The sequence below is a fragment of the Anguilla anguilla genome, chromosome 1 (assembly GCF_013347855.1).
Source record: "Anguilla anguilla isolate fAngAng1 chromosome 1, fAngAng1.pri, whole genome shotgun sequence".
NCBI lineage: Eukaryota > Metazoa > Chordata > Actinopteri > Anguilliformes > Anguillidae > Anguilla > Anguilla anguilla.
The window spans coordinates 71944679-71964884 of NC_049201.1; the positions used below are offsets into that span (position 1 = coordinate 71944679).

Consider the following 20206-nt stretch of genomic DNA (forward strand, 5'->3'; position numbering starts at 1 on the left):
TCAAGTTCAATATGTATGTCCGTTAATAACCAAGCGTTTTTAATTCTACCGAGATGGTCACAAATATTAATTCAATATATCGCCATTTTGGATTAACGAACAGCCTCATTTCCGATTGTAAATGGCTGCTGTGGAAGGCCTCTATCGATTTGGCTGGTGTGCTTTGCAATACATTTCCGGAACGAGGTGGAGCGTAATGACGTGTGTTTATTGGCGCGCACGGAGAAAATTCAAAACTGCGCTGTTCACAGAAACCGTTGCTAGCGATGTACGCTAGCAGCTAACGATTGTCTTTATCGCAGTGGGTTATTTTCTCGGAGACAGTCTGTTTGAGTTCTGACAATTCACGGTAAGTGTGGTTATGTCATTAATTTATTAATACATGTTATTTGTAGCTGGCGAATGCTAATGTATAAGGTTTTAAAGAAATCAATGAAAGAGTGTTCTCGCAAGACAGCTAACTACGTTTGAGCACATGCGTTAATTTAGCCGACCGATTAAATTCTAGGTAACTTGTTGGTTGGTTAGCGTTTTTGTGGAACAATGTTTGTTGAAAAGCCAAATGACAAAAAACAAACAGCTAAAGTTGTTGGCTTATTGGTGAACGCGTTGGTCATAAGGCTCGTTGGCAGTGAAGATGTACAAGTCGAGGTATGTTTGTTATCTAGTAGTATCTAGATGTTTTTTGTTAACTGATATGCTAAGTATATTGCTGCTGCTTGCCTATTTTCGCGTCTGACTAGGCTAGTTAGGCAGACGCTACAGAGTTAGCATTTTCTTTGTTTATTGAAAGCTGACTAACTTACTAGCGCTAGAGAATTTGTCGAAAATTAACGGTAGTTTCACTGTTTTAGTAGGTGTTGCGAAATTAATTAGCTAGCTATCTAGTTGGCTATGTTTGTTGGCAAACGTCCACCCAGCTACCAATTTAGACTACTTAAATTTTTTAGTTGGGTACTGGTGTGCAGTTTGTATTCAAACGATAGCTAGGTTGGTTTGAAATTTTTAAAACCTTTTACATTTAAAAAAAAAAAGTTGCCTAACGTTATTTGGGTCAATCAAAGCGATTTCAGCCATTCTCGGCAGTTTATTTTAGATGCTGCCATCTTTAATGTTGCATAGGGCATGTCGGTCATGGTACATTGCTTTGAATCTCTCGTAGCGATGTGGGACTTCATTTTGCCAGTTTGTGTCAGTGATTTGGTGAAGACTGGGGGCATCAACCAGTACGTGGTCCAAGATGTTCTTTCCCCCAAACAGCTGGCAACGCACCTCCACAGTAAGTAACGAGCTAAGTTAGTTCCACAGTGCTATGGCATGTTACCGTTACCATCCAGTTTGCCTTTTATCCTGTTATCACGATAATTTGAGCTCTGTCTGTGTCTTAAGAAACAAACGCGTGTCTCCGTTTAACTTCCAGTGGTTTTACAAAATCTGCAGTGATGTACCCATGCCATGTGTGCATATACACTTGCTTGTGTGCCAATTGATGCTTCCTCCTTGTTCAGGTTTCAGGGCTGCATTGAGGAGTCAGGGCCCCCTGTGCATCCTGGAGCACTTTGACACTGCCTACAGTGTTCTGAAGTCAGTATTCACCTTTGGCACTTGTTGGCCAACTAATGGCAAATGTGTGCTGTGTATGTTGATTCACAATTTTATGGTACAGACTTGTCATCTGAAAGTGACTTTAAATAGAATTTAAGTTAAAAGACTGCTCATTTCAACAAACTCTTATTTTGTACTGTTGCCCTGTGATGAGACCTTGGCGAATGTGAGCTAGCTGGTTAAGTGCGTGGTTTGCCCCACCTACTGGTTGGTGGGTAATCTTGGCAGTGTAGTGGAGATTGACTGCTCTGCTGTAAGGGCCCACCTACAATAAAATCGATCCCCCCCTCACACTCTTCCTCAGAGACCGGAGGAGGAGGCAGGGCGGAATTGACAGTGTGATTTGTGTTCAGTGTGTCTGGAGTGTTTGTGCGCGTGAGTGTGTCTGTATCAGGAGGCTGGGGCATTCTCAATCTGTCAGTCTGCTGTGAACTGCTTCTTTGGTAATCTGAGGGCATTCTGGTTACGTGTGTTTAAATGTTGCCCCAGTGCACATTATCGGCATACACCAGTTTACAAATGTGAGTTTGCAACGCCATATGTGAGGTCGGCGTTCATGAGGATTCCTGATGGCCCCAAATGACTGACTGTGTGTTCATGTTAGCCAAATGTCTGATTATGTTTCTTTAGTTTGCTTTTGTTTTGAGGTAAGCGGCAAGAAAAGAGCGCTGATTGTTCAGTTTCCTGAAATGCTCCTCAATAGGGAATTATTATGGGAGGACTGAGGTCTATCTGTTTCTCAGACATTTCCAGGCTGTTGACGTGGGTGTGAAAGAAGACACTTTGGAGTTACTTGTGCAAGGTCAGTCTGCAGTCATGTCAATGTGTAGATTTGTTCACACTTTAGAGTATAAATGTTTGTGGTTATATGTGTGGTCTGGGCTAAATTGGTGTATTTCTCTTCCCCTTATTCCCTGTGCAGTGGTGAATGGATTGTCAGTCTCTCTACCATCCCTCCTCCTCTCCACCTCGACCTCAGCTGTGGACAGAAAGCAGCAGCTCAATGCTGTTAAAATGGCAGTCTTCCTGCTCTGCAAACTTTCTGAGCATCTGGAGAGTGACTCCTACAGGCAGAGCATCGTCACTGCGCCTAGCAAGGTACGCCTCCACAGGTGATGGGTGTCTAGGCCGTGTTTCATGAAGCAGGATTAGAGTTAGGTGGATAACTGCGCTGAGTAAAACCCAGAACCCTCCCAAATCTGGAACATGGACTGAAGTGAAGAAGCCCAGTTATCCTGCTAACTTGGTAATCCTGTTTCATGACACAGCCCCGAGAGTCGTGGTCTGGTGGCTTTGTTATGATCAATGCCTGCATCTGTCTCCAGAATGCCATTTGTACATTCGGCCTGATGATTCCTGTTCTCTACCTTCTTACACTTGACTTGACCAGTCTGTATTTGTTAATCTTTCTGGTCATTTCTGTAGCAAAATGTTGAATGACTTGTGCCATTTATCATGTGGACGGAAAAATGTTTTTCTTGTTCGAGCACCCTTAAGTCAAACTAAGTGCACACTTAGCGTAACAATATTCACATTTATTTGAATGTCAATGTGTAAATGGTAGTTTGAGTCAGATCTGCCACACTCTTCCCTTAGAGGCAGTGGTTGTAAACATTTTGAAGAGGAAAGCCACTCACTTTAAATTAACTTTTGCCCAGTGATGAGATCAAGGCAAGTGTGAGCTGACTGGTCAAATGGTTGAGTACTCGGCCTCCTGATTGGTGGGTAATCTTGGTAGGGAAGTGGAGAATTGCTTTCCTGCTGTAAGGGCCCACCCACATTATACCAGCACCCCCTCTAATGCTCCCCATGGAGAGACCTGGATGAGTAGGAGAGTGGGTGTTGACAGTGTGAGTGAGTTGTCTCTTCTGTGTTGTGTGTTTGGGTGTGTGTGTCTCTGTGTCAGGAGGTTGGGAGATGCTCGGCCCTGTTAGCCAGTCTGCTGTGATCAGCTTCTTTGGTAATCTGAGGGCATGCCCCCCATTTGCACAACTCTAGCTGCTTGTCCACAATGTACACTTAGGGTTGAGTCATCCAGTGCCTTGTTGAATGTAATGGATTGCAGGCAGTGGTGCTTTGGAATCAGTGGTTGCCTCCTGACCCTGCAGTAGTGCTTGCTCAGTCCATGCTGCGTGAATACCCCTGACTCCCCGGTCTCTGCATGGACTCTCAGGGCGGGAAGAAAGCCAGAGCTGCCAGTGAGGACCAGATGCAGTGGGACTCGGAGAGGGCGCCCGTGCTGCAGGCTCTCACGCAGCTGCTGCAGCTGGACATCCGGACCCTCTGGAGCCTGTCGCTGGTGGAGGAGGAGTTTGTCAGGTCGTCTCTAGAAACTGGGCTCTGAAATCATTCTTTTCTCAATAATTGGATTTACAGTTTCCAAAAAAAAATGCAGTAAATTTGAGTAACTGAGTAACCCGTCTCTTGTGCCCTCAGCTGTGTGACGTGCTGCTGCTACAAGCTGCTGGAGAACCCCGGCATCAGCCTGGTGAAGAGCAAGCCCAGCCGCGACGCCATCATCCACCTGCTGGGGGTGATGGTCAAGAAGTACAACCATCTGCTGGGTGAGCGCGCCCGCTTTCGAACGAGGCCCCCGTCTCACAGAGACGCACACGGTCGCAGGGGCTTGGGCATGAGCCGCGTCTGCACGCGCTGGGCCGACCCCGCCTCTCTCCCCGTGGCAAACGAGCCGTGTCTGCACGTCACATGCCGTCCTGACCCCGCCTCTCTCCCCAGGCGCCAGCGTGAAGGTGATCCAGCTGCTGCAGCACTTTGAGCAGCTGTCCTCGGTGTGCGCGCAGGCTGTGGCCGTGTGGAGCACCGAGTACAACGTCAAGGCCATCGTCGGGGAGGTCATGAGGTGCGTGCGGGGTGGGGAGCGAGGGCTGTTGGTCGTTTTCTGTGATGGCGTGTGCACTGCCTTTTCTAGTCTCTCAGGATGTGTGTTAGATCTTGGCGGTGTAGTGTGATGCTTGGAGAACTGGACTCATCACTCGGGTTGCAGGTTCGATTCCTGTGTGGGGCACTGCTGTTGTGCGCTTGGCTAAGGCAGTCGGGTTTGCACATGAAATGCGTATAATCAGACATGCAAAATTATGCCGCCAGTTGGATATGTACAGCCTCACGTTGGACACCAAATTTATTTATTTTTTAGTTGTCTTAAGACCTAAATGTGTTTATGGTATTTGTAGTGTATTCTCTTTCACACCCCCCCCCTCCTGCCCTGCCCACTGTGCAGAGAGATTGGTCAGAAGTCCAGTGAGGAGCTGAGCAGGGAGGGCTCGGGCGTGAAGGCCTTCTCCTGCTTCCTGTCAGAGCTCAGCACGCTGGTGCCCGACACCATGATCCTCAACATCAGCGTTCTGCTCACACACCTGGAGGGAGAGGTAACTGCTGGAGCCCTCTACCTGCCTGCACTGAGCTGTGTGTGTGTGTGCAAATGATCTACCACTCGGGCACTGCGCAATTCCATTTTTCATAGATAATCCATTTTTTGTCGAGTTTGGTGTTATTGGTTTAGAGCAGGGGGGTTGCCCAGTCCTGTTCCTGGAGATCCACTGTCCTGCAGGTTTTCATTTCAATCCTAATTTGGCACACCTGGGCTATGCCTTTTAATCTGACTGTGACCGGTAGTCTGCCGACTTGGGCCAGAATTGGCGTGATCCTAGCAGCGCTGTAGCCAGTATGTGGAAAGGGCACTGCTGGCTTCTGAGCACATTGGGGAAGTCCAGCCCCCTTCAGTGCTCTTTGTGGGTGGTGCTAAAGTAACCAGAGCCATCCCTGGCGATTAAAAAAAATTGGGGAGGAGACAAGTTTGGGGTAGGAGTTGTTGGTGCATTATAAAAATGCAAAGCCAAGGCTTTGAATAAAATTGTGGGTAAACTCAAACGGATGTAAAGCGAACCAGTGTCTCGGTCTCTCTCTCTCTCTCTCTCTCTCTCTCTCTCAGAGCTACAGCATGCGCGTAGCCGTGTGCGAGGTCCTGGGGGAGGTGCTGGTCCGGGTCCTGAGCGGGGACGGGCTGAACGAGTCGGGCCGGGCCGACCGGGACCGCTTCCTGGACACCCTGCAGGAGCACCTGCACGACACCAACTCCCACGTGAGGGCCCGCGTGCTGCAGGTCTACACCCGCGTCGTCAACAGCAAGGTGAGCCTGAGCGCTGTCCGCTCCCCGCTGTCCGCCTGGCCCCACTGTCCGCTCCCCACTGTCCGCCTGGCCCCAGCTTTCCCCCTCTTCCCTAGCACAACTGCGCTAAACGCACTGTTAGCTAAGTTCCATGTAGTTCCATATTTAATAGTTACCAGAAACGAAAGCTTGTGTTTAGCCCTGTTTGGACGCAGTAAGTGTCCCAGAGAGGAATGTTTTAATGAATATGAGGCTGAAACCTATAGGAAAAATGCACTGGTGCATAGCGTAAGGTCGAGATTCAACACTGACCCCAAGAAAAGCAGTGCATTTGTACAACTATAATACTACAGGCCATAATATATATATATATATATATATATATATATATATATATATATATAAGGCTCATTTCTAAAAAGAATAAAAAAATAATTTTTAATGGACATTTGCACTTTTTGTGCTTGTGTATACACTTGGAAGGTTTTTCAATATTTGTCCTTATAATGCTAACAACCCTGACATGTACAGGAAAGCAAAGCGTGTACTTTCACAGAGCTGCTTTTGAAGTTTGAAAGATCTAACGGATTACTGCTAGGCACTAGTCGGTTGACAGGTTTCCTTTTTTTTTTTGGGTCAAGAAATGCAATTTAATAACCTAGCTGAAGGTTTTTTTTTTGATGGATCCTGGATTGAACTGCTCATTTTTTCCTCTGTTAAAGTGAATTTCTGATGGCGTGTGCACTCTTCCCCCCCCCCCCACCCCCCCCAGGCGCTGCCCCTGTGCAGGTACAGCGAGGTCATGGGGCTGGCGGTGGGTCGGCTCCTGGACAAGTCCATCAACGTGTGCCGGAACGCCATCCAGCTCCTGGCAGCCTTCATCGCCCACAACCCCTACAGCTGCAAGGTAGCGCCGCCGCGTCCGACGCCCCCGCGTTCGCAATGAGCGCCGCGACCGGAGCTGCGGGCCAACCGCGTGTCTGTTCTGTCTGCAGCTGAGCAGCGCCGATCTGAGGAAGCCCTTGGAGAAGGAGACGGCCAAACTGAAGGAGCTGAGGGACCGGGGGAGGGAGAAGGCTCCAGGTAATTACCCATCTCCCCCCGTCCCTCGCCGACAGCCGTGTCAGGTTCGCAGGCGGCGTCTGTCAGCCCTGTCCTCCGTGTAGCGCTCGTCCTCATTTCCCTCACCTCGGTGTTCCTCGCGCTCTGTTCTTTCCCCCCTCTGTCTGGCCTGCAGGTGTTTGTTAGTACTTTTGCTGTCTTGGATTTGTGACTACTCCTCCGTGTTTTGCCCAGTGATGAGACCAAGGCGAATGCGAGGCAGTTGGCTGAGAGGGTCAGGGTCTCCCAGCTCCTAATTGGTGGGTAATCTTGGCAGGGCAGCGGAGATTTGCTGCTCTGCTGTAAGGGCCCACCCACAGTAAGGAAGCTCCGCCCCCCTCGCACCTGCCTCCTGAGATTGAGGAGGAGGTGGTGGAAGGGGAGGAGGGGAGGGAGCTGACAGTGTGAGTGTGTTGCCTGTCGTGTGTTTGTGCGTCTGTGGTGTGTGTGTTTACGTTGGGAGGCTGGGAGGCTCCCCTCTGTAAGCAGCCAGTGACCTATGAGCGGCTTCTTTGGTAATCTGAGGGCAAGCTGAGTGTTGTTCCCGCCCCCGTTTCGAAGCCCGTTCGACGCGTTTGAATGCGTGGCCCCTGCATTGACCCCCTGTCCTCTCCAGTGGCCGTGATCGAGGCCGGGGAGCTGTGGGCAGCCATGGAGCCGGAGCTGCTGCAGACGGCCAGGGCGGAGCTGGAGCCCGCCAGCGAGGGGGAGCGAGGAGGGCAGGAAGAGGGAGCCGAGACGGAGGTGGAGATGGAGGAGAGCGACCGGGCCACTGGCGTGCAAATCGCGCAGTTCCTCAGGGTGAACAAGTACAGGTACAGTGTGTGCGAGATCTCGCAGGGTATGCAATGTTTCCATTGGCCGCAACTCTCCTGTAGCACCTTTTGGCCTGTGGGCCTGTCCCTGGTCCTCACGACCGCGCCCGTATGCAGCGTGCGTGGCGTTTGAGGCGGTCGATTCGCGGTTGGGCTGACTGCGCTCGTGTGGGTTTGTGTTGCAGGCAGGCCGTGCGGCTGTGCCTCCGAGCTCACGACGTGTTCCCGGAGTCTCCGCTCTTCTCCTCTCTCTCCACCCCCTCCACGGAGTCCGTCATGGACACGCTGGCTCGTATTTTCAAAGGTAACCAGTTGTGACAGACAGGTCCTTTCCAAGCTTCAGTATGGCTTAATTGATCAGGCTCTGATATTCAGAGCTCAGTCTGCTTCAGAATTTAGCTTCAATATAATTGAATTAAGAACATCTGCTCTGGTACTCTTTGCAAGATGGGCCTTCTCAAACTCTCCTAAACTAAGGCCTCCTAAAGCAACCACAATGCGGCATGATGAATACCCCCTTCCAAAAAAAAGAAAAGGCTACTTGGCTAAATACACTTGGTTGTAAATTTCTGCCCTGCACCTCAGATGTAAATGTTTGCCTTTACCAGGCTGGGCAAACACTGAGTAAGTGAGTGTGTTCCCCCTGCTAGCAGCTGGACCCAAATGAGGCCCCCTGCCCCAAACCCCGAGTTCACTGTAGTGAGATCACTACTACTGTGCCTGCTGAAGAGGAACCTTGGACCACAGGCCATTTAACAATCCATCAGAATGCATATTGTTTGGCACCGCAGTCTTAAATTCACTGGTTTACCCCCTGCGTCCCTCAGGCCCGGAGCAGGACACCCCTCAGGAGGAGGAAGAGGAGCCCGCTGCCCCGCAGGAGGAGGAGGGGGGAGCGAAGGATGAGGCGGAGGAGAGCGAGCTCAAGAAGCAGGAGATGCTGGTTCAGTACCTGAGGGACACGGAGAGCTTTGCGCTGCAAGTGGAGAAGGCCATCGCCGTCATCAACATGATGCTGTACTGGAAGACCACCACTCGTAAGCAGTGCAGCGCTGCCTCTGAGCCTCTCAGTGTAGGAATGGTCTTGCCGTTCTGTTGGATGACATTGCAGCCAAATATCTGTATTTCGGTGTAATGTTCTATACAGTTAGCCAGCACTTGCTCGGTTAGGCTACTGCCGTTTGTCACCAGTCACAAGTAGCGACTACTTTGTCTTGGCTTTTGACTTTCATGATTTGTACGTCTCAATGTCAAATTCAGTGTAAAATAGTTTTGAATTGAGATTTTAAATGTGTGATAAGGCAGTACCGGAGTTTCACGTTGTCTGGAGGCCCAGCCTTCTCTGGCAGCTTTGTGAACGTGCAACAGGATTGACAGGCAGGTAGGGAAGCCTCCTTGCAAAAGAGCCGTCCTGATTGGTCGTTAATATTCAGGCGCAGTGAAATTTGGAGTAGTTGATTTCAGAGCCCAGGGTAGTCGGAGAGACTGGATTGTTCTTTTCTTGGAGCTATTCATTTGCCCAAATGTGAACAAACGAGTTCTAAAACAAACTTCCACACTGCACCTTTTAGCAACTTCACAAACGAATGCACATGCTTATCTAATGATGTGAGGAGAAGGAGCACTCACCCGTGTGTGTGCGTGTGTGTGTGTGTGTCTGTCAGTGGTGCAGGAAGCGGTTCAGTTCTGTGTGACGGTGTGCGAGTTCAGCGTGGCTAACGCTCTGTCGGGGGTGAGGAGGATGCTGCCCTTGGTCTGGTCCACCGACGCTGCGGTGAAGGAGGCCGTGGTGCAGGCCTACCGCAGGCTCTACCTCAACCCACAGGGGGACACCACCAGGTCAGTGTGGGGCCTAGCCTCGCTAACCCGTATCACACACACACACACCACCAGGTGAGTGTGGGGCCTAGCCTCGCTAACCCGTATCACACACACCACCAGGTCAGTGTGATGTTGGGTCTCGCTAACCCGTATCACACACACCACCAGGTCAGTGTGGGGCCTAGCCTCGCTAACCCGTATCACACACACCACCAGGTCAGTGTGGGGCCTAGCCTCGCTAACCCGTATCACACACACACCACCAGGTCAGTGTGGGGCCTAGCCTCGCTAACCCGTATCACACACACCACCAGGTCAGTGTGGGGCCTAGCCTCGCTAACCCGTATCACACACACCACCAGGTCAGTGTGGGGCCTAGCCTCGCTAACCCGTATCATTTACACAACACCAGGTCAGTGTGGGGCCTAGCCTCGCTAACCCGTATCACACACACCACCAGGTCAGTGTGGGGCCCAGCCTCGCTAACCCGTATCATTTACACACCACCAGGTCAGTGTGGGGCCTAGCCTCGCTAACCCGTATCACACACACCACCAGGTCAGTGTGGGGCCTAGCCTCGCTAACCCGTATCACACACACCACCAGGTCAGTGTGGGGCCTAGCCTCGCTAACCCGTATCACACACACCACCAGGTCAGTGTGGGGCCTAGCCTCGCTAACCCGTATCACACACACCACCAGGTCAGTGTGGGGCCCAGCCTCGCTAACCCGTATCATTTACACACCACCAGGTCAGTGTGGGGCCTAGCCTCGCTAACCCGTATCACACACACCACCAGGTCAGTGTGGGGCCTAGCCTCGCTAACCCGTATCACACACACCACCAGGTCAGTGTGGGGCCTAGCCTCGCTAACCCGTATCACACACACCACCAGGTCAGTGTGGGGCCTAGCCTCGCTAACCCGTATCATTTACACACCACCAGGTCAGTGTGGGGCCTAGCCTCGCTAACCCGTATCACACACACCACCAGGTCAGTGTGGGGCCTAGCCTCGCTAACCCGTATCACACACACCACCAGGTCAGTGTGGGGCCTAGCCTCGCTAACCCGTATCACACACACCACCAGGTCAGTGTGGGGCCTAGCCTCGCTAACCCGTATCACACACACACCACCAGGTCAGTGTGGGGCCTAGCCTCGCTAACCCGTATCACACACACCACCAGGTCAGTGTGGGGCCTAGCCTCGCTAACCCGTATCACACACACCACCAGGTCAGTGTGGGGCCTAGCCTCGCTAACCCGTATCACACACACCACCAGGTCAGTGTGGGGCCTAGCCTCGCTAACCCGTATCACACACACCACCAGGTCAGTGTGGGGCCTAGCCTCGCTAACCCGTATCACACGCACCACCAGGTCAGTGTGGGGCCTAGCCTCGCTAACCCGTATCACACACACCACCAGGTCAGTGTGGGGCCTAGCCTCGCTAACCCGTATCATTTACACACCACCAGGTCAGTGTGGGGCCTAGCCTCGCTAACCCGTATCAACATGACACAATGCTGCACGTCACTGCCTGTGCTGAGCGTAGTGTTTGCTCTCTCCCTCAGGGCCAAGGCGCAGACCCTGGTGGACAGTCTCTCAGAGCTGATTGTAGACGCATCGCTGGGGACCATCCAGTGTCTGGAGGAGATAGTGAGTGACCTCCCACTTCCTCTTCTGCTTTTCCACTTTCAATGGGGGGGGGGGGGGGGGGGGGGGGGGGGGGGGGGGGGGGGGGGGGGGGGGGTTTGTTTCAGCCATACTGCTATTGGCCTTTAAGTGCTGTGATTTGAGTTTGTATATTCAGCTGAATCATCTCCAATTTTCCTCTTCAAAGTTTATAGTCACACAAACAATGGAACTTCTTTACTAATTTTAATACTCATGACATTGATGTGATGAGTGTAAAATTTGGCCGTTGCCTAGCACTTTCTTCGTAGCATACGATAACTGGTAGTGTAATTGGCAACCCTGGGACCGGAGATGTTTTTGTTCCATCAGAACAAAATGACACAAATGGATCAATTACACTAAATTGCTGTTGGTAACCGTGAGCATCTGAATCACTGTGCTCTCGCGTCTCCTGCTCATTTGCATTAAACTGGCATAATTGGTCCAGTTGTGTAATTGGCGAGCTCAGAGGGGCCGGCGTGGCTCGCCCCCTGCGCTGTGTGGGCGTGTCCTCGTCTGACCCCGCCCCCGCCCCGTGTCTCTGCAGGTGCAGGAGTTCTTCAGCAGCGGCAGCAGCCTGCAGTCCAGCGTGGTGCAGGTGCTGTGGGAGCGCTTCAGCGGGAAGCAGGAGAGCTCCGCCCTGCACAGACGCGCCGCCGCCCTGCTGCTGGGCATGGCCGCACGGTGAGACGCGCCCTGGGGGGGGAGGGGCCGTGTGTCTGGGGGAGCAGGGGCCGCGTGTCTGGGGGAGCAGGGGCCGCGTGTCTGGGGGAGGAGGGGCCGCGTGTCTGGGGGAGGAGGAGCCGCGTGTCTGGGGCGTCTCCGCCTCTATCTGCGCTGGTCAGAGTGCAGATGCGTGGGCCAGTCTGCCTCTGGCCACAATGCCACAGGGAAATAAATGCAGTCCTTGCAGCTCTGCTGGAGGTAAATGCTTTGCCTGGGTGACTGAGCGTGGTCATGCTTTGTGCTGACTGGTGGGGGCGCTGTGCTGTTTGGCCCGTTCCAGGGCGGAGCGGGAGGTAGTGCTCAGTAACCTGGACACTCTGTGCTCTGTGGCTCTTGGGGAGAAAGTGACTGAGGACTTCCTGCTGGCCAGAGACACCGTCATCACCATCTCCAGAATCACTGAGCACAACAAGGTACATTTACCACTGTACCCATGTCTGCTGTCCTGCTTGCTCTCACCAGAGCTTTCTGTTCCCCCTCCCCATTTTAAGGTGCTTTTTTGGCATGCCCTGTACTGTTGCCAAAGCAAATGTTACCAAGACCAACAATAAAAAATCAACTATACAACCTGTAATTTAAGTGCATTATTGTAAGTGCCACATTATACACAACGCTATTGATCTATGCTGTAGTACTGTGAGCTCAGGTATCCTCTCCCTCTCTGTTGCAGCCAAATAAAGATGCTGCTCCATTCAGACTGCCTCAGGACCACCAGCTCTTCACCTGCCTCACCCAGGCCATTGCCGAAGGTAGGGCTGCAGTCAGCCTGCTTTAAAGGCCATTCAGTAAGTCTCCTACATTACAGCTCATGGGCAAACGAGACTCTGCCTCAAGCTCCCTCCCTCCCTCTTTCCCGGCCAGGTGTGGTGATGAGCGACCCTCACTGGCAGAGCTTCATGGAGCAGGCCGTTCGACTTATTTACTTCCTGGCGGAGTCACCTGACCAGATCTGCTCCCACCTCCTTCAGCGGTGCTCGCGTCTGCTATTGGACCAGATTGCCGAGGGCGGAGAAAGCGCCAAGGAGGGCGGCCTGTCGCAGGGCAGGTCTCAGGGCGGGTCTCAGGGTGATGACGAGGAGGGCGGACAAGGTAAGGAAACTCGCAACGCTGGCAAAGTCGTCATGTGAACTCTTTGGTGCTGTTGTATAAAACCCCTGGTGGTGGCTGTGGTTATTTTACCCATGGGGCTGTGCTGCAGTGGTGAGGGAACGAGGGCGGTGCTGCGGCAGGTCTGTAACTCTCTCCTCTCTCTCCTCCCTCAGTGAGCTGCGTTTCCCTGGCCCAGCTGCTGGCCCTGTGTGGCTCTGTGGCCTTCTGGCAGGTGTCTCACCTGGAGCGCAGCGTCAGCGTGGAGCTGCGCAGGAGGAGGGGAGAGAGGGAGGAGAGGGAGGCCACCGGCCCCTCCGCCAAGGCCAAGGTGGGCACTCGACCTTCAGCACGGCCTATACAAGGGAAACTTGTTTTTTCTTATGATTTTGAAGCGCAAAACCCAAAGGGTAAAGCTGGAGGCAGGGTAGCCCCATCATTGTGAATAACTTTCCAATCCATGCTTGTGCTGTCCTTCAAATCCAGATTTAAAATGCACCTTTTTAGCTTGAGCTAGGGGCAGTGTTCACATTTTCACTCTTTGTTGCTCTAGTTCAGCACATCTTTTGTCCAATATGTTGTCTTGCAAAAGTACCCTGACCTACCCTGAACTTCTTTCCTGTGCTCTGTGTTCTGCTGTACTGGTTGGTTTTTTTTTTTTTTTTTGTAAAGTATAGTGTTTGGCTCTGTAAAAATGTACTATAAAGTTCGACTTTATAGTACATTTTTTTTATAGAAAAAAAATTTATGTAGAGCAGGTACATAAGGGACTAGTTTTTTAGTCGCTCCTTGCTTCACCAGCTGTATTGTGATTTGCTCCTCCCACAGCAGGCATCCAATGAGAGCTGCATGGAGGAGGAGCTGGGATTGGTGGGCGCCTCTGCAGAGGACACGGAGGCTGAGCTCATCCGTAAGATCTGTGAGACTGAATTATTAGCTGGTGAGTTTAATTCTCAGATTTAACCAGTACCAAGCCCTTGTCTGTATGCATTCAGGATTTGTGTTTTGGTTCTTGGTTGGCTTAGAGAATTTGATTTAGTGATTTTGCGTATTTGCTCATTGTTTTTTGCTCATGCAATCTGATCAGTTTACTTCAGCATTATCTCTGTATAAGAGCGAAGACTTGACGTTAAGTGGTGTTGATCTGGGACTAACATTCTCTATTCGTCTGGTGGTTGACAATGTAACTTACTCGGAGCTGGTCATTTACAGCTGATCAAATTCAGGAATTCACATTAATCCGAGTATTCTACCTCGCTAGGTAGTGAATGTTAGTTTGCATGGTTCATTTGTAGTTATGGTTATTAAAATAATGATGATTTGACACTTTACCGGTCTTACCTTGCCTTACCCCCCCCCCCCCCCCCTCCACCCAGAGGAGAATGTGCTGAGTGCCTTCCTGCCCCTGCTGGTGAGGGTGTGCAGCTCCCCTGGCCGGTACTCCCACCCCCAGCTCACCGCCTCGGCCTGCCTGGCCCTCGCTCAGTTCATGATGATCAGGTGACCGCCGGCCGCGGCCTCCCCTCTCTTTAGTGCCTGTGGCCCCCCGCTCCACACGCGCTGCTGTCTGGGCCATTCATTCTGACAGCCTTAATGAGAACCCATGCGTTAGCGCCGATGCTAACGGCTGTGTGTCTCTCCCTCAGCCCCTCGGTCTGTGAGGAGAACATCCGGCTGCTCTTCACGGTGCTGGAGAGGGCCCCTCTGCCTGTGGTCCGAGCCAACACCATCATCGCCCTGGGAGACCTCACTGTGCGCTTTCCCAACATCCTGGAGCCCTGGACCCAGAACCTCTACGCCAGGTAACCCCGCCGGAAGGAGCGCTAGCGCTGTGCCGTCACAGTTGGGGGGTTTTCTCCCGTACGTCATTTAGGCGACCGTGACTCATTTACCATGGTAACCATGTCACATGATCAGTCTACACTGGTTTGAGCAATTCACACAATTCTCAGCACAAATGTTACCATTAGCAGCTCCATAGCAGGTCAGCATGGTGGTCTATTTAAATTGTAAGGACCAGTAATGTCTTTAGAACTGAAAAGCCTGACGTATTATTTTTGTTGTGCTACCCCTGCGGCGTCAGTGTGTGTCATTGAGTCATTCTATAGCCACATGCCCCGCGCTTGTGCTTTTGTGTTCGGTGTGTTCTGCTGCAGCTGAACTCTGGCTTCAGGACAGCCGCTGCATTTTGTTCCGTCGAATGTTTCTGAACCGAGCAGCGGCAGTCGTGCGGGCCCTCGGGAGGCCCGGCGCCTGGTCCTTGGGGCGAGAGGCTGCCGCTGTAGCGTTTGAGCACGTATCCTGACTACAGCGCCCAGGCTGCCGAGCTGTTTGTCCCCATGCTGGCGCTGGCCGTATGAGCACGTATGCTAACTACAGCGCCCGAGCAGCTGCCGTCCTGCAGACTGCGGGCTGCTGAGCTGTTTGTCCCGATGCTGACGCTGCAGCAGAGCCTGATTTCCTCATCACATACCGATGCCCTGGCCGCTGCCTTATGTAATTCGCAGTCAGGTGTAGCGTGAAATATAGGTGGTATAAATCTGAGCCCGTGCGCAGACTTCAGCGCGGAGCGCCGCGAGGTTGAGCCACTCTGGGAGAACTGCAGTTTGAGCCCCATCGTTGTCCGCGGCGTTACTGCATAAGGACGCGGTTCGCTCGTGTTTTGGAGAAAATGCAGCGGAATCGTGTCAAAGATACATTGATCGTAATGTAAAATTTGGCCTGTGCCTGGGTTACTATAGCAACGTGTGTGTGTAATCGGACCTCATGCCTTGTATGGTAGATGTTGGGAATGTGATGCGTGTAAAATGTAAAGCACTTGTGTAGCCCACACACCCCCCCCCCCCCCCCCCCCAACTCGCTCCAGTTTATTTCTGAGCCTGATCTGATTGCCCTTCTGCAAGCAGGAGAGGGCTTATTTCAGGTGGAGCTGCAGGCTATGTCAGGTGAACATAAAGAACGGAGCCAGCCGAGGAGCCCTTGGCAACACGCTGCAGATATTAAATCTGATCACACTGGGGAAATATTCATACTGACAGAGCCGGGAGCTGCGCTGCTCTCTCCCTGTCTGCTTGCCCACTGTCACCTGCTGTGGCCGTCCTGCTCAACCTCTGCAGTAATTGGTTTGAATCCCACAGGATCCCAGTCCTGCTGCTGGCATGGTTCACCTTTTAAAGAGCTCTAGTGAAATGCGCACTGTATGTGCTCAATGTGTTGTTATTCATCATTCATGTAGTATGGGGCTGCCCAACCCTGTTCCTGGAGATCTGCCATCCTGTTGGTTTTCGCTCGAACCCTAACAAAGCATACCTCTCAACGGCTAGAGATCTGATTGAGCTGTAAATTAGTTGAGCCAGGTGTGGCAAATTAGTGCTGAGGTGAAAGCCTACAGGGTGGCCGATCTTGAGGAACAGGGCTGGGGAGCTCTTGTGTGGAGTGGAGCGGCGTGCGCGTAGGTTGCGGTGATAGGGCTGTGCGTGTGGGGCCGCGTGTGCAGTAAGGCTCTCTCCTGTGCACAGGCTCAGTGACGAGAGCTCGCCGGTGAGGCAGACTGCGGTGACAGTGCTCACTCAGCTGGTGCTGAAGGACGTTCTGAAGGTCAAGGGGCAGGTGAGCGAGGTCGCCGTGCTGCTCATCGATCCCCAGCCGCACATCGCCAGCCTGGCCCTCAACTTCTTCAACGAGCTCGCCAGCAAGGTAGGCCCCCTCCCCCCTGTGCCCGCCGCCCTCACCCCTCAGCCTGCGGGCACAGAAATTCACTGCAATGCAGGGCTGCCCAGCCCTGTTCCTGGAGGTCTGCTGTTCTGTAGCTTTTCATTTCAACCCTAATTCAGCACACGTGATTTTACTGATTGGCAGCTCCATGTGACCCCTGCCTGTTGAATGAGGCGTGCTTTAAGAGTTTGTGTAAAAACCTACTAGGTGGTACATCTCCAGGAACAGGGTTGGGCTGCCCTTGCTTAATGCATGGAATTGCACTAAGCAACTAAGCAGCAATGATTTAATCTGAAATCCTTATTGCTGCTGTCCAGTCCTGACTGTTTCACGGCAAGGTCTGGTAAATGATTATATATATGAGAACAATAAATAGAGCCAGAATATAGTCATCATTGCACGTGAGGACAAAATTGCTACTTATGAGTTGAATCGCGCTGGTCGTTTTTTCTTCCAAGCGATCGTATCAAGCCGCACTCGTGTAGCGGTCACGCAGTAATTGGTGTAATTACACAGCTGTAGAATGTGGGGCCTCTATGCCGCTTAGGGTTCCGCGCTGCGATTTGTATTCAAATAATGGCTGAGTATGGGGGCGTGTGGTTAATTATTATCCATTTTATAGGATTTCATAGAGAGGTCTCATCTCATGTGAGTGCTTTAGGTGGGAAGCACGGTCCAAAAGGAAAATTGTGTTATTAGTAGTACAATGGGCTGATTCACACCTCAAACTGGCCAGTGTAATTTGTTAAAATGATTTTCTGTTGCAAGTGGATTTTTCCATTTTTAATGTAGTTGTATTAAGCTGATTCCATTAGTTTCTTTTCAGAATGCTCAAATGTTTCCACAAATGACTATACTGTGACACTGGCTATCAACACAAACCTTTGGCCGTTTCACCTGTAGATGGTGTTTCACTCTGCCCTCCCAGCCAGATTGTACTTTGATGGGGGGGGGATGGGCTGATCAGAGACCCACTGCCATTGCTTGCTGTTTTCGTGTTTGTGTTTTTATATTTGCGCTGTTTTTGCAGGACAATGCCATCTACAACCTGCTCCCTGACATCATCAGTCGTCTGTCAGACCCGGAGCGAGGGATGAAGGAGGAAGACTTTCACACCATTATGAAGTGAGGGACCGTTGTGCTGCACAGCCCAGTCAGGCAGACGTGTATGCCCCCAGTGACAGAGCTCGAAGCCCTGTTATTTTAGCTTGGTGTGCAGTGGGTGTCCAGGTGGACTGACAGGTGTCTGTCTAACTGCAGGGGTGGGGTTAAGCTTCACTAACTCCTCCCCTTCTCTCACAGGCAACTCTTCTCCTACATCACCAAAGAGAAGCAGACCGAGAGCCTGGTGGAGAAGCTCTGTCAGAGATTTAGGACGGCAAAGTGAGTGAACATTTCGGCCTCCTCTCCTCGTTCCCCCCCCACTCCTCCACGTGTGGATTTCTCGCCATTTTTTTGCTGATTTATGCACATAACGGCAGTCACGCCTCTCCTGCGATTCTGCGGTCGTGACTGCATGCGGTGCGATGTTCTAATCCCCGCGCAGCAGAGAAATGGGTCAGCAGCGGCGTCAACGTGCTGTGACTGCTTCAACACCCACCTTCGCTCTTAGTCAAACTCGCGTGGTGCTGGCCTTAATCGGTGTGATGGGAACACAAGTGTGCTGCCAGTCCTTAAAATGTGCGTGATATTAACCGTGGAGGGGAGAAGCACATCTGCCCCCCCCCCCCCCCCCCGCCTGTCTGTGGCTTTCCCCCTGTATTCCCCTGATTGTGGTGCGCAGACTGACTCCCCTCTCCTGTGCCGTGTGTCAGGACGGAGAGGCAGTGGTGCGACCTGGCCGTGTCCCTGTCCCTGCTCTCCATGTGCGAGCGCGGGTTCAAGCGGCTGCAGGAATGCTGGGAATGTTACAGCGACAAGCTGGCGGAGCCGGGCGTGTACCAGCCCCTGCTGTCCATCACAGCGCGGATGCGCCGGGGGGCCAAGCCTCAGCTCAAGGTACCGGTGCAGCTGTGCGCTCTTCCTCACACTCCCGCCATTCTGTGCCTGGGAGTGGGGCACGGTGGGTCTAAATATTGGGGTTTTTAAATATTAAAACTTGAACTGTGACTCTGTGTGTTCGTGATGTAGAAAGTACATCAAACGGTTGGTACACCACCCTGCTGTGGTTTGCTGCTCTAAGAACTCGTTCCTTCCCTGTCTGCTGTGCTCTGCCTCCCAGCTGCGGTCGCGCGTCTCCGTTTCTCAGTGACCGCTGGCTGCGTATGCTTCGTTTTAAACTCCCCCCCCCCCCTCAGTCTCAGGTGGAGGACTTTGAGAAGAAGCTGACCGCGGTCCACACTAAAGGGCTGGAGAACATCGAGAGCGGGGAGACTGCGGAGGGGAGGGAGGGAGGAGAGGAGGAGGCGGCGGAGAGCGCCTGTACCCCGCGGCCCGTGGGCAAACGCGCCCGCAAGCCCACGCAAGGTAAAGGGCGTGCGCTCGCCGGGTTCTGCAATTCAGCGCGTTCGTAGGGAGCACAGGACATGGGGTTACGTTTAGCGACTGCGGTCGCTATGACGTCACATCATGCACATGCCAGAGGGCTGATGTTTGTTATGCAAATGCTTGAATAGTGTAATAAGTCAACTGGACCTCATTTTTAATTTATCTTTTCTACTGGCCAAACTCATGAGCAAAGCTGTGCAGGCACATTATTCCTCTGGTCTCTTGCTCTGCTTGGTCTAATGATCTACAGTATTATGCAAATAAAATTTGGCATGCCATACGGTCGGTCACCCGACAGTTCTTGACAATTAGCCTCTGAAATTCCATATGCATGTCATCCATATCATTGTCAGCTTCACTTTGTGAGAACCTGTAAGTGAAAATGTGAATCTGACGTTGCTTTCACGTGGTAATTATATACCGGCCTCCTGTATCTCTCAGGTAAAGGGAGAAGCTCCACCTCCTGCCACGAAAGTGACTTTCAGACCCCTAAACCACGCCGCCAGCCCAGGAAAAAAACCATCACCTTCAGCAGTGACGAGGAGGAGGAGGAGGAGGATGGTGAGGCTGAGATTGTCCGCTCTTCTAATTGGCTGAGACGGCTGGTTGTGACCGCTGCTGAGTGCTGGCCTGACTGACGCTGTCCCCTCTGCTCCGCAGACGCCGTGATGACCGAGAACGAGACGCCCAAAGTGACCACGCCCATCGCCCGCTCCTCTCGACGAACCCGCCTCCGACACTGATCTTGTTCATTCTCGTCTCCCCTCTCTTTCCCTGTATCTCTGCTGTCTGTCTTTTTGCTGCTTTCTATAGATGTTTCTTTGTTTGTGTATCTGTCTCTGCGTATAGCCTTTCTCAGTTTAATATTTTCCAGTGTATGTTAACGATACCAGAATTGTCACAACTTTACCTAAGCGGTTTTGAATTATGAATGGGCAGAATCTGGATTTTTTTAAAATAAAGATTTGTATAAACTGTTACCGGACAGTTTGCTGCTTCTCCTCAAGCTTTTTAAAAATGTGTATTGTAAATCTTTGCCACCCTGTTG

General features: G+C 52.0%; 1 protein-coding gene and 3 non-coding genes across 5 annotated transcripts; all 4 read left to right on the forward strand.

Moving 5' to 3' along the window:
- Positions 1-193: 193 nt before the first annotated feature.
- ncapd2 (non-SMC condensin I complex, subunit D2) lies at positions 194-20138 on the forward strand. 2 transcript variants are annotated; one of them, XM_035379273.1, is made up of 32 exons: positions 194-349; positions 1163-1279; positions 1509-1584; positions 2349-2407; positions 2528-2703; positions 3779-3924; positions 4042-4169; positions 4342-4465; positions 4844-4991; positions 5555-5752; positions 6504-6638; positions 6727-6814; positions 7449-7647; positions 7833-7951; positions 8475-8684; positions 9312-9486; positions 11043-11127; positions 11693-11829; positions 12152-12284; positions 12542-12620; positions 12733-12960; positions 13134-13288; positions 13786-13897; positions 14334-14457; positions 14604-14759; positions 16476-16653; positions 17702-17796; positions 17974-18054; positions 18486-18669; positions 18969-19137; positions 19600-19719; positions 19819-20138. In XM_035379273.1, exons 2-32 carry the CDS (start codon positions 1165-1167, stop codon positions 19899-19901), a joined length of 4215 nt encoding a protein of 1404 aa, XP_035235164.1. In that variant the 5' UTR covers positions 194-349; positions 1163-1164; the 3' UTR covers positions 19902-20138. The 2 variants fall into 2 exon arrangements, with proteins under 2 accessions (XP_035235164.1, XP_035235172.1); XM_035379281.1 differs by having other exon boundaries at positions 13789-13897.
- Positions 1747-2062, forward strand: LOC118215646. Its single transcript, XR_004762869.1, has one exon. It is a non-coding gene; the product is annotated as a small nucleolar RNA U85 (small nucleolar RNA).
- LOC118215634 lies at positions 3258-3579 on the forward strand. Its single transcript, XR_004762866.1, has one exon. It is a non-coding gene; the product is annotated as a small nucleolar RNA U85 (small nucleolar RNA).
- Positions 7022-7361, forward strand: LOC118215640. Its single transcript, XR_004762867.1, has one exon. It is a non-coding gene; the product is annotated as a small nucleolar RNA U85 (small nucleolar RNA).
- Positions 20139-20206: the final 68 nt, after the last annotated feature.

What these genes read in the sequence shown, in the direction of transcription:
- ncapd2 (XM_035379273.1), top strand. Translation starts at nt 1,165, where the DNA reads ATGTGGGACTTCATTTTGCCAGTTTGTGTCAGTGATTTGGTGAAGACT. An exon ending in GGGGAGGGAGAAGGCTCCAG is followed by an intron (nt 6,815 to 7,448) that starts GTAATTACCCAT and finishes TGTCCTCTCCAG; the next exon opens with TGGCCGTGATCGAGGCCGGG. An exon ending in GTACTGGAAGACCACCACTC is followed by an intron (nt 8,685 to 9,311) that starts GTAAGCAGTGCA and finishes TGTGTCTGTCAG; the next exon opens with TGGTGCAGGAAGCGGTTCAG.